Source organism: Homalodisca vitripennis, chromosome 5 (assembly GCF_021130785.1).
Source record: "Homalodisca vitripennis isolate AUS2020 chromosome 5, UT_GWSS_2.1, whole genome shotgun sequence".
Taxonomy (NCBI): Eukaryota; Metazoa; Arthropoda; class Insecta; order Hemiptera; family Cicadellidae; genus Homalodisca; species Homalodisca vitripennis.
Genome location: NC_060211.1, coordinates 51,043,629 through 51,056,361, shown reverse-complemented (window position 1 = coordinate 51,056,361; position 12,733 = coordinate 51,043,629). Strand labels below are relative to the sequence as shown.

The 12,733-nt window shown below is 31.2% G+C and overlaps 1 protein-coding gene across 1 annotated transcript in view; it reads left to right on the top strand.

The window, feature by feature from the left end:
• The first annotated feature begins 1,019 nt into the window (after positions 1 to 1,019).
• LOC124362161 (replication factor C subunit 1-like) overlaps positions 1,020 to 12,733 on the top strand; it is a 54,535-nt gene continuing 42,821 nt past the window's right edge. Inside the window, exon 1 of the mRNA XM_046816409.1 lies at positions 1,020 to 1,589. Coding sequence (XP_046672365.1) covers positions 1,581 to 1,589 — 9 coding nt within the window. The 5' untranslated portion in view covers positions 1,020 to 1,580. The remainder of the gene's footprint in view (positions 1,590 to 12,733) is intronic.

The window sequence follows — 12,733 nt, the reverse complement described above, 5'->3', positions numbered from 1 at the left end:
TAAAATGGATTAAACTGAAAACTACTGGTTTAGCGCTATCTATGCTTTAAACTTTTCAAGAACAGAATTAGCTTTATCGAACAAATTTCTGCCACAAATTTCCAATCACAGATATTACAGAAGAAATAGCTTATTTTGTGTACAGTTCATGGTGTTATAAATACAGTAGTTCTTTTTGGAAACAACGTGCTCTCCAATGGCCTTGTTGTATGACAGCAAGACAGCAAGATTTAAATTGTATTTTTATTTAAAATACTACAAAATTCAGAACATTTTGCTTGAGTATAATATTACTTTCTATATGACTACTATCAAATAGTTAGTCTCTCTCTGAAGTAGCTTTTATTCCTGTACTTTAAAAGTGTTCAAAACAATCTTCTAAAATATCATAAACTACTTAAACAAATGATATATTTTGTATTAACATTCATGTTTCTTCATATTTGTTCACTAAAAAAAGGGTCTTGCACTCCAACACCTGGACTTTTCCCGGTAGTCTAAAAAGATTTGTTATCATATATCAGCTACGGAAAAATTGACTACGCACGAGACATCAGGTTATGAGGGTTGAATATTCAGCTTGTCAATTCATAAGACACTGAATTGCTTAGTAGTCAAAGTGAAACCATCATATAATATTGTTGGTGGGTTTACAAGCCATTACATGCTGGATAGCCTTTCATGTCACTCCATTGCTGCTCACTTATAATGTATTCTGAAACCATTTTCATGACTTCGTTGAAAGGATCAACAGCAACACTTTATGAACAGAAACATATGAGCTAATGCCTTACTATGTTTGTTATGATCTATCGAAATATGTGTCTTAAACTTTCACATCGTGATTTGTTATTTCACAAATGTTCCTCACTGAGAAAGGAGTTTCCTCTCTGAATGTTGGGTTCCGATCCCTCGGTCATTTATAGGTATTCAACTTAGTGCTGGACCATTTTGAAAGAGTTTCTGAACTGGAAATTCTTCTAATGACCATTTTGTATTTATATCAGGACTGCTTAGGACGTAGTTTCAAAAGGGGTGATCTTTTTTGCATCGATGCTGCATTCTTGCTCAGTTATACTATACAGATACGAGTCCAAAGTAGCGGGTAACAGTCAGTTCTTAATGTAAAAATCTTGGTTGTATTTCTTAACTTAATAAAAAAAAAACACATTTGTGAGAATTTAATAATTTTTAAATGGTAAAAAGTGTTGTGTGTTAGATACAACAGAATGGAGTAGTATACATTCCCATGCAATGCTATATTTGAATAATATAGTTTTGCTTCGTTTTTGGTTTTGAATAGGCATAAAGAGCAAATTTTGGTTTTTGGCGCCAAGGCTCTAAGCTTAGTTGTGTGGTGTTACAAAACATTCAGACATAACCTCAACATTATTATAATAGTATAATTTGTGAATTGCTGAAACTTTGGAAGACAACAAAGAAATAAGTTGACATTATTGGCGTAGTTTTGGTTAGTTAAATTTCGATCAAATTTAAGAGCATTTATTCTTGAAATAGAGCTCTTAATCTTGTGTTTCATAACTGTGATATCGTGTGTTTTGTACAGTAAAACTGTCATTATGTCAAGGGTAAGTTTTTTACAAAGTTAAGAAATAGTAGAAATAAGATCTAAATGTACTTTCACTTAAATGTCATGTCATTAAATACTTCAAATAACTTGATTTGACTACAAGGATACTAAAAATAAAAGAAAAGAGTTGACATATTGTAGCAAAAGAGTTGTTGCACAGGAAATTTTTTTGGGTTCTCTTATGACAAGAAGCTTATAAAATTGCTCATAGTCCTATAACGACCTTTGCGTTGTTTCTGGAGTGACAGGATATTTTGGATGTTGGGAGTAGGTGCCACCTCCTGTTGAAATTCAAGAGAAAAGTTTAGGGGACCAATTCCGTCATGTTCCCTCAGAAGAAAGGGAAGCAAGCTCTAAACCATCCTCTCCAGTCAAAGCAGGCAGGGGGTGGCACAGTCTTATGTCTATGCTGGCAAGAACTTTTGACTCTTAGGGAACAAACCCCACAAACTTCAACAGTTATCTTCCGCAGTAGACTAGACCTATCGAATTACCCATGCATCCCAGAATCTCAACATTTGCGGTTAATGATGTACCTCTCCTGGATATTCATAACAGTGCCCAGATTTAAGTAACACATCAGGTTTTGATGTACCACTGTGGGTTCAACTGGAAGGTATAATTAACCAGCCAGGAGAGAACCCTCCTGGGGAAACTGGAGTACATACTGCCCTTTGACCTTTTCACCCCAAAATAAATAGAGCTCTTCCTTGGGACAAAAGGAACCTATGTATAAAGTGTTGAGTCTTTAGGACTTTTCTATCAATAGTAGTACAGGCGGACAGACTGCCAATCAAGATTGCCCTTTCTTGGGCCAAGAGACACTTATACATCTCTAGTTTCAAGTCTCTAGGACTTTTCAATCAATAGGCCTATTTATCGCACGGACTGACATGAACTGTCCTTTGACCTTTTAACCCCAAAATTAATAGTGTTCTTTCTTGGACCAAAAGGAATCCAAGTACTAAGTTTCTCGGATCTTTTTATCAAGAGTTTAGTGACAGACGGACAGCGACATGTTTTTTAGACAGCTGTATTAGATAATAATCTGTTACCACAGCTGTGTAAATGCTTTTATAGATGTCCAGTGAAATTTTGAAAGAAGATACGTTTGTACATTTTGTGAAAGTAACTGCCGCAATATGAGGAATTTTTGAATAACTATTTTCTTATTTAACTGATAAGGTAAGCTAAATACCAGATATCATCTTGCAGTGAGACGTTATACTGTGTGATAGTAACATTAAGTGGCTGGTCTAAAGAATTAAACCAGTTTAGTCAAAGTACCACTCGATAGCCAAGTTACTCAAAACCTGTTAAGACTGATCCTCTCACTTATTGAGGGGTGAAGTTAAAGACATCTTGTTCATATTGTACATGACCTGATCTCATTATGCTGAATTTTATTGTCACAAAGTACAGGGCATTCAAATCAGCTGTTTTCTAGAGTAATGACACTATTCTACATCAAAGGAACCATGTATTCACCTAACTTTTAAATGTTTTGATGTAAATGAAACAAGATCACCAGCAATGAGACAGTAACTCTGGTAGGGGTCTGGTAGTTTATTTACCTGTCCTACACATGTTAATTTAGGCTTAATAATTAGTGCCCTTGCTATTACTAATTTCTTCTTGTATTTTATTTTTTAATTTTTCTTGTCTTTCTGCAGTTGGTTGTCAGCAATGTAAAAAAGTGTTATACTATAATTTTAAATGCTGAAGACCAAGAAAAATCCTAGAACAAGATGTAGTTGGCACATGCAGCGGGCAGGGGTGTTCTCTCTCTTCAATAATATATTGCATGATAAACTATCTCTTTATTATTTAATCTAAAAAAAAATGCAATATTTACAGAAACATTATTGCTTGTACTACATCATTTAACTCAGTATTAACTTTTCTTATTGCGACATGGAAATAAAAAGAAAAGTTAAGAAATAACAGATTTTTTAATGTTTAAATCAGTTGGTATTTTGTAAGGAGTTTATTCTCCACTGTGCCATTGTAAAAATTGGCTCATTGAATTGTTTGTCTTTGTAAATTAATATTAATGGATATTTAATAAATTTTACCAAGCTAGCAGTTCAATATACTGCATAATATTGAATATTAAACTTAAAGTTTGTTTAAGAATTTGGTTAACAATATTGAATATAATAATTCAAACTTGTTACTTTCAAAATGATTACATCTGTATGCAAACACTACGATACATAGACTAGACCAGTATACCTATAAATTTTTAAGGCACAGTGTGAATTCCTATATACTAATGCTTGCGTTGCTTATAAGGATATCATTTTTATTTTCCTCTATCTATTGTATCGCATAGGCAGATACGATGATATAGTGCCTTAATATAAGAAATCTCAAAGGTCCAAAAAAGTTCATTATACCAGGAAATTCTTAAAATATGAAATTTGTTCTATTGAAATTAAATGCAACGAATATTCACGACGTAAAGGAGTTCTTAAAACTGAATATGATCCTGCTTACATAAATATCAGTGCTTAACCTGTTCCATGGACTTTCAAATTTCAATGTTAACATGAGAGTATTTTTAATTTTAAAAACCAGCTGATTACTAAACAGCTCAGGCAGTCACAATAAACTAAAAATACAAAGTAGCCTCCCTTTAAAATAATTATCATTGGGCTCCAACATATTAGGTTACAACACAAGTACTTTCACTAAAAATGCTACGGATACTGACGCAAATTCCTCCCTACTGTGGTTAAATACAGTAGTTCATATCATTGTAACCATTTGACCTACTGTATTAGAATTGTAAATAGAAAAAAAGAGAGGTAACAACTTTATTACAGTCATTACGTAACCAAAAATAATAATATGAAATAAAAAAAATTGCAGTACATATTTTAGCACACTGATAAGTAAATTATATCTGCATTTTACAATACTGAGATTGAATAAGCTTTATCATTATTGTTGAAAGATTTGAAAGTTCCACAAAATCCCTTTACATAAAACTTTGATTAACACTTAATTATCCAGTTTAAAAACTAATCATTATAAATAGTAGGGTAGATAGACAGGAGAGTACTTTTCAAATTAACATCGGCATTGAATAAAGATTCTTTATCTAGTTATTAAAATTTAGATTTAATACCAAATTGCTTATACAACCACTTGTCCTATAAAAGTTTTTTAAGAAAAGGTTTTCTTCTTTAAAATAAAATAAATTAAATTAAAGTTAACTTCTTGTTTAAAGAAATAAAATCTAACTAAAAATGTAACTTTCGTATGGAATTCAAATAAAATAAAATGCACTTTATTATAAATGGAACTAAATAAAACTTAACTAAAAACTAGGCGAAAAATTCTTTGTACCATGTATGTCACAACCTAATTACTGTCATTACAGACTCAAAGTTCAATTTGTAATTTATCTACGTTTCACCCAAAAATATTTATTAAAAACTTTATATCTTGGTGTTTTAAAATTATTCTGACTTGTATACTAAATGGTTATAACAAGTAACTTTTAACAAATATTAAAATTGAGAACTTTACTTGAACAATAATTGCAATGACATGTACTCACTTGAAAACTTGCGTTGATTATTAACTGAATTTCAAATCTTTTTATTTCCCTTTTGTAAAAAAATAATACAATAATCTGCAAAATTCCATGCAGACATATAGAGTAATAAATTAATTTGAAAAGCACCAACAATTAATCTGCAGAAGATACTCAAAAAAGATGCTGAGATACGTGTGTCAGAGGTTTTTATACCAACCCCTTCCCCTAACCCGCTAATTATAACCGACACCTTTGATTGGCCTCCGACTATCCAATCACAAGACCAGAGGTATTCATTATCAATTCAACCCATCCCTATTGTAATCCCGTTGTCAAAGTCGACTTCTAGAAAAACCTGCTGTCTTACTGTACCATGGATTTGACATTAATAAATTAATTTCTAAAATATTTTCACATATATTTTCTCCCGACAATATTTAGTGAATAAATTTAAATTGCCTATGTAGCAAATAATACAATAAATTATGACTCATTGATAGTGTCACGGTTTTGTAAAATGCTGCTTATTAAAATTTGGTTATTTTTCAAACTAAAAACTACAACAATTTGGATTCTGACTAGCAAAATTTATTTTCTTTTAGGTTTAGTTGTATACCTAAAAATATGTGATTTTAAGTCAATATATTAGATTTTGCAATGTAAAGTTTTATTTACACCAAAACATATGTTTTGTATAATAATATAGAATTCATGGATTAATCATATATAATTCAGGTCCAATATCTTATAAGATTGTATATTTGCTGAGACATTCGAGAGCAATTTATCATTGCAATAGTTATAGTTTTGGAAAGTAAAATATAAAACTTTACTTTACCTTTGCTATTTTGATTCGACAGAATTAGAACATATCAATTTTTATCGTTATTTTATTTGACAATGGCAAAGTTTTATTTGGTTTTTGTTTGGATGTCACTCGGTTTTTGTGTGTGTACATCCTCTGTGTTATGAACATGTTTAGGTTTCGAACTCGTTAACGATTCACCATTGTACTTCTTTTTTGTAAATAATGTTTTCGCTAAAACATTGCTTTTAAGCGTGTTAAAAATACCTTGTTCTTGTGCGTTTTTTTCAAACTTACTTGTATTTATGTTGGCAGCCATACCATATTTATTTGACAGGCTATTCATCTCTAAAGGTTTGTTTGTAATAGCTTGTTCATTCTGCTTATTTAGTTCTCTTTTAGTTGACAAATTCTTTGCATTTGACTTTGAAATAGTACATCCTCTTGAATCTCTTTCATACTGAGAACATTCTAATGATATTGAGGATTTGGTATTTGTTGAGTATTCATCTTCACTTACACAATCAGTTGATACTTTAGAAAATGGATTGTTGTTCTCTGGTTCATAAACCAGGATAGTTTTCACCTCATTATTGTTATAAGTGTTAACTTCTTTATCCGTAAAGACTTGGGCAAGTGACTTTTGTATAACACTAAGAGTTACATAGGGAGTAATTTTTTGTGTGATTTTACTCTTTATAAATTGACCTTTTACAAGTATTTCAACAGTTTTCATGCTAAAAGTTTGTTTAAAAAATGTTTCGTATACATTACTTGTTTTCTCGTCTATCATAATTTTTTCAGGTTTTGTCTTCAAAGCTACCGGTTTTCCGTTAGATTCCTCTAAAATATTTTCATTGTAAAATCTTCCAGATATGTTGATGTCAACATCACCTTCTGTTTTTTGAGAAAAAAAATTTGCCTTTTGTTCTTTAAAAATATCTGGATCACCATTGTACTCTTGAATTATATATATAGGTTTCAAGCCGTCTTTAAAATGTCCTGAAATGAGAAACCTCAAGTAATATTCATCTTTCCCAACTTTTTTAAACTTAGGAGTTTTTTCAGATTTAGGTTCTACTTCAGGTTCAGAATCTTCCTCAGATTCAGATTCTTCCTCAGATTCAAATTCTTCCCCATGTTTTGGCTGGTCTACATTAGTTGTACTTGCACTCTTAATTTTGTCCAATTTTTTTATTACTTCATCCATTTTCCCACGAAAGTGATCGTATTCAGACAGTTCATAAGATGTTTGATGTTTGTACTGAGTACTTCTTCTTGGCCTCATTTTAAAGTTAACAATATCTGCCATTGCTTCAAGATTACTGTCTGGCACTAAATACAATTTTCCATCAACATAACCTTCATGGAACACTGTAGATCTTTTAGTATTCTTATTATCTGTAGTTACCACCTCCTTAGTAACCATTTCCCTCCCGCGTGCTATTTTCTCTGTTGCTGCAGGCTCAAAATTTTCTTCATCAATTTTTGATGGGTCGTACATTTTTATAAATTGTGTTGTCCAAACAAGCAATAAAATATAATTCGTCTTCAGAATTTAGTTTTTTACAGTAAAAAAAAAATAACACGTTATTATCATCACTTAATCCTGTACACAACAACTTTTTTGTGGTAAATTTAATTTGTTTTATTATTATGCAGACTAGTCTTTACAGTACTAGGTTATAAAAACATAACAGAGTTTAAAAATACCATCTGATAGTTGTGAGACTTCTGTGAGTATGGATCAATTTAATTCAGCTGGTTAGCTAAATGTCATGTTTGTGCCTCATTTGTACATTTAATCTAGAATAAATAATTTATTATGAATCTAAATTAAATGCGTTTTTAAGTTTACAATATTATGAGTGCTTATGTAGTGATGATGAATGAGGGTTTGGGTTAATGGATGAGGAGGTTTCAGTATAATAAAATGATAGTAAGCATTACATTTTTTTTATTGAATTGAAAGTTGTATATGGTTAGAACATTAAAAAAATATAAGACGTTGAAGTTTTTGGTTTTTGTTACACATGGAATCAAGTTCTACGCTAACAAACATACTTGGATAGGTATGGGGGTTTTAAAATTATTGTTGAGATTGTCATTTGTCAAGTAACAATAATAGGGATTAGTGCGCTGAATCAGATGAGTCAGATGTACACTGAATTTAATAACAACACATTACGTATTTCTGTCACGCGTATACATCACATACTTATATCATACCTCTTTATAGTTTTAAATTTTTGTTAAAGTTCATCCTTTACCTCGAATATAGTTTTCCTATCAGTAATATAATATAGCGAGTATGCCATAACAATTGTGGAGTGGACTAGTTATGAATCAAGATATTTATTGCAACATAACTTTTACAATTATACAACTGTAAATAATATGTGTGAACAGGTTACTTGTCAATGTATACAGTATTATTGTAATATATTTCACAGATCACAAGACTGTCTTATGTATTGAGAAAGTCAGTATTGTAGCACAATGCCAAGTAAAAATATTACTAATATCTGTCTAACTATTACTATAACTTAAAGCAATAATTATATGTTAAAATTCAGCTAAATTTTGAATTACGATAAGTTTTGTTAGAAGAGAAACATGACCAGTTAAGTTAAATAAATAATTAAAATTGCATGACATATTTAAAACATCATTATTTATAAAAAATAACAATTCAATAGTTAAAACAATATTTATAAATTAAATAATATCAACAAAATAATATAATAACAACCAGAGTCGATAAACAGTCTAAAAACACAGGATAAAATACATTAATTAATCAACAATAATAAAATGATAAAATCCTGAAATCACAAACAAGGAATGCAACTGCGCATGGGTGAATCATGCTGTGCACGAGAAATAGTGGTGTAAGCAAAACATAAAGATCTTTCCCTTAGGGTAAACGCGCACTAGCACGGCCAAGACCAAGACCAAGACCACGACCAAGAACGTGCAGCCAGGACAACCTGAAATGATGTGGAGCAACGCGCACTAGTCAGACCAAGACACGACAAACGCAAGACAGACGCACGACCACAGCTGTACGCTCTGGCCGCACAGACCAAACACGCGAGACCAGCTTGACGTTGCGGCCATGCTTCCATGAGCTGTTATAGAACAACGCGCGCACTGCCTACAGCCAATCTGCGACCAGGAGTAGATAGACTGGTGTATAAATTTAAAAACTAAGTTTATATTCATTTACTATGTTACTTAGAATATTCTTCAATTATTAAACTTACCTTAACGTTACTAGTAGTTTTTCTTCATTTCCAATACATAAGCGCATGGTAGTATCAGTTCCACATATGTAAGGCGCAATTTTCACTAACAGTTCGTCGAAACTTTTAACACGCATCCGTGTGTAGTTAAAAAACTCTTCTTCATGCTCACGTAAATTAGCATATAAACTAACGAAGTACCCTTTTAAAGGCCTCTCTGCTCTCAAGGGGTGTATCCAGTGTTTTTTTTTTTTTTTTACGGTACACATACATACATGGCCACTGCTATTTCCTCGACATCCATTTTCAGACTGACTGTTGTCTGTTTAGTACATTACAAAACTGTCTTGGTCTTGGTCGAGGTTGTGGCCGTGCTGTTCCAGACCAGTACTGGTCTTGGTCTTGGCCGTGCTAGTGCGCGTTTACCCTTAGCTGGAAGACTTGATACAATAACGTAGCAGACAATGATAAAATTACAAGATGAAAACAACATAAAAATTAAAAATAATTGTTCAACTCAACCTTTACACATGAGCAATTTAAAATCACTGTAGTAAAATACAATCAAATTGCTAATTATTTGATCTAAAGTCAAACTAAAAAAAAAGAAGATATTTGTCATGGAAAGCTAAGAATTATTACTCACTAATTATTGTGATTTCATTTTAATTCCACATTTAGTTTTACACACTGAAAATTATAGTTTTGTCAAGGTTTTGAGTTTTTATATGTAAATATGACAAATCATTTATTTTTTGCTGAATATTGGGTTATTTTTCATTGATCAACAGGAGATTTTAATTGCATGCTGTTATGAAACATTGCTAAATTAATTAATTTATACTGTTTTTAGAATACAGAAAACTAACTGAAATAATGAGATTTATTCCGAAAAAAATACAGACTTTACAAACAAGATTATTATGGAATATGATCTAACCACATTAACAAGTTGCTGGTTAGATAAAACTAAACAATAGACAAGGAAAGGTCTGATAACAGTCCCACCTTCTCTGATAAGGACTTGATAAGGCAAGGACTTGATGTGCAGATCACTGTGGTAATATCAAACTTCTCACTACATTTAACTAAAATTAACCTTAAAAGAAAAATACATTAACGTTGGTAAGAGTACAACTTAATCAATTTAAACTGTAGTCAATCGTATTTTTACATACTAGTCAATGTTTAAATATACATAAAAGATTAATATATTGAAGACTTTAAGTCATCTTTTTTACAATTACAATTTATATAATGACAATAATATTATCTTGACATTATAGGCTAATGGAAATAATATTAAGATTCTACAAAATGTTTTGTTATATTGGTTACTAATTAAAAGAAAAGTACCGTACATTAAAATAAAAGAATTGTTTATAAAGGTGACGAATTTTAGTTTGCAGATAAGAAAAAGAAAGAATTCAGGAATATTTTAGACTAATCTGTTGGGTATGATATCTATCTGTTCAGTTTGACTAAGTAACCAATTAGTTATAGCATTGCAAAAAGAATTTTAGGTTTTAATTTTATTTGGAACTAGCTACTACCCGCAGCTTCGCACTCAATCTTTAGAACCGAAGTCCTTATATTACTTAGTAAAAGCAATTATGATGTAATATGATGGGGGGGGGGTCCTATAAAAATTTTAAAACGTAAGTAGGCATCCATCAGGTAGGTATTATTTAAGTTCATGGTAAATAGTATCAGAGTTTAACTTAATTATTATATCATGTTTGGCACATGTAGGAGCATTTCTGGTTCTAATTAATTATATACATAACGTCACAGCTGAATCTGCCTTGTCATCCCAATCAAGAAAACACAAATCTCGGATCACACAGGTCTCGAAAACTTACTTCGATCAAAAAGCGTATATTTCCAGTCCTTGTCATATATTTCAAGTCTAAAATATTTCCAGTACCATAGTAGAGTTTGCTTTGTTGTTCTGACGAAGAAAAAAATATATATACTTACGTAGGACCAAGATGCCTACTTCGGTTAAAAAGTGCCTACTTAAGACCATTTAAATTCACTTACCTACTATGTCACAGTTTAGCTTGCCATATTGCCTCGATCAAAATACTATATACGTTGGATTATCTAGTTCTCAGAAATCTATTTTGGTCTAAATCGTGTTGACATAGTTGAGTTTGCCTTGTCCTGATGAAGAAAATAAACACATAAGTAGGACTGAAAAGCCTATTACGACCTGGGGGAAGTCCTACTTACTTCTTATGTACTTTCGGTATAAGAGGAAAATCCTTATTAAGGTTATGCAACATTCCAAAATAATCGTTATTAAAGTTTTGCGTTACACTTGTATTTTGGACTGTAGCCAAGGAAAGAATGAATCGTTGAGGCATGTTAGTATTCATTTCTCTATTTTTCCATAAGCCATTGTTAAAATGTAATATCATAATGTCAAGGAAGCCCACCAGTTTAAAGTAACTTATGTGAAAAAATTCATAACTTTGTTCATTAAGGTTAGTTTTATAACAGTATTTAATGCATTAGATGATTTTAATTCGTCACTGGCGCAATCTGGAGTAAAATTTATATATTAATGTTTTATTTACTGTCTGCATTACATTACCGATCAAGCACTGTTTACTTATTATTGATAAAATTTAAATGTAAACAGATGTTTCAGAAAATTTGTTGAACTATAGCTGTCAACAGCTGTTTAGTCCCAGTTTAATTTGAATTATGAAACGTAAAAACTACAATTTTTTCTGAATTCCAAAATATTCCAGGTAACTTTTCTTAACTTTTTCTTCATAAAAACCTTCCTCGGATTTCAATGGACATTTTACAAAAAGAATTAACCGAATTGGTCCAGCCGTTATCGAGATTAACGCTTACCAACACATTTTGCCATCCATTCTTATTTATAAGACTTGATTAAACAAATGAGGACCCTTGTAGGAAAACGAACGCCTGGAAGCTAGTTTATTAACTTTCGGTTTTTGGATAAGACCTCTTTGTAAACTTCTTGTGACATATTGTTTTTGCTGTTCAATATTATTTCTATTTCCACTTCTTATAAAAAATAATCTTAATACTTTATAAATAAAAATATATTGTATGGGAAAAGTTTTTAATTGTTGGTAAAGAGGGTAAGAAGAGTCTCGCCTTTTTTTCCTTAAGATTAAACGTATAAAAGTGTTCTGTGTTACTCTAATATAATCTATTTTTGTTTTTGGAGCTGCTCCCCAGCATACAATACCGTACTGCAATCTAGAGTAGATTAGTGCATAATACAGAGTACGTATCAGCTTTTCGTCATAAAAATTTCTCAAAAAATAAAACTTCCTAACATTACTTCTAATTTGATTTTGGACGAAAGATATATGTTTTTCCAATTTATTTTCTGGTCAAAATATACACCTAAATACTTAAAAAAACTCACCTCTTCTAATTCGATACATTTACATGTAATAAAGGTTGTAAAGAAGAGTCTCACCTTTTTTTTCCTTAAGATTAAACATATAAAAGTGTTCTGCGTTACTCTAATATCGTCTATTTTTGTTTTTGGAGCT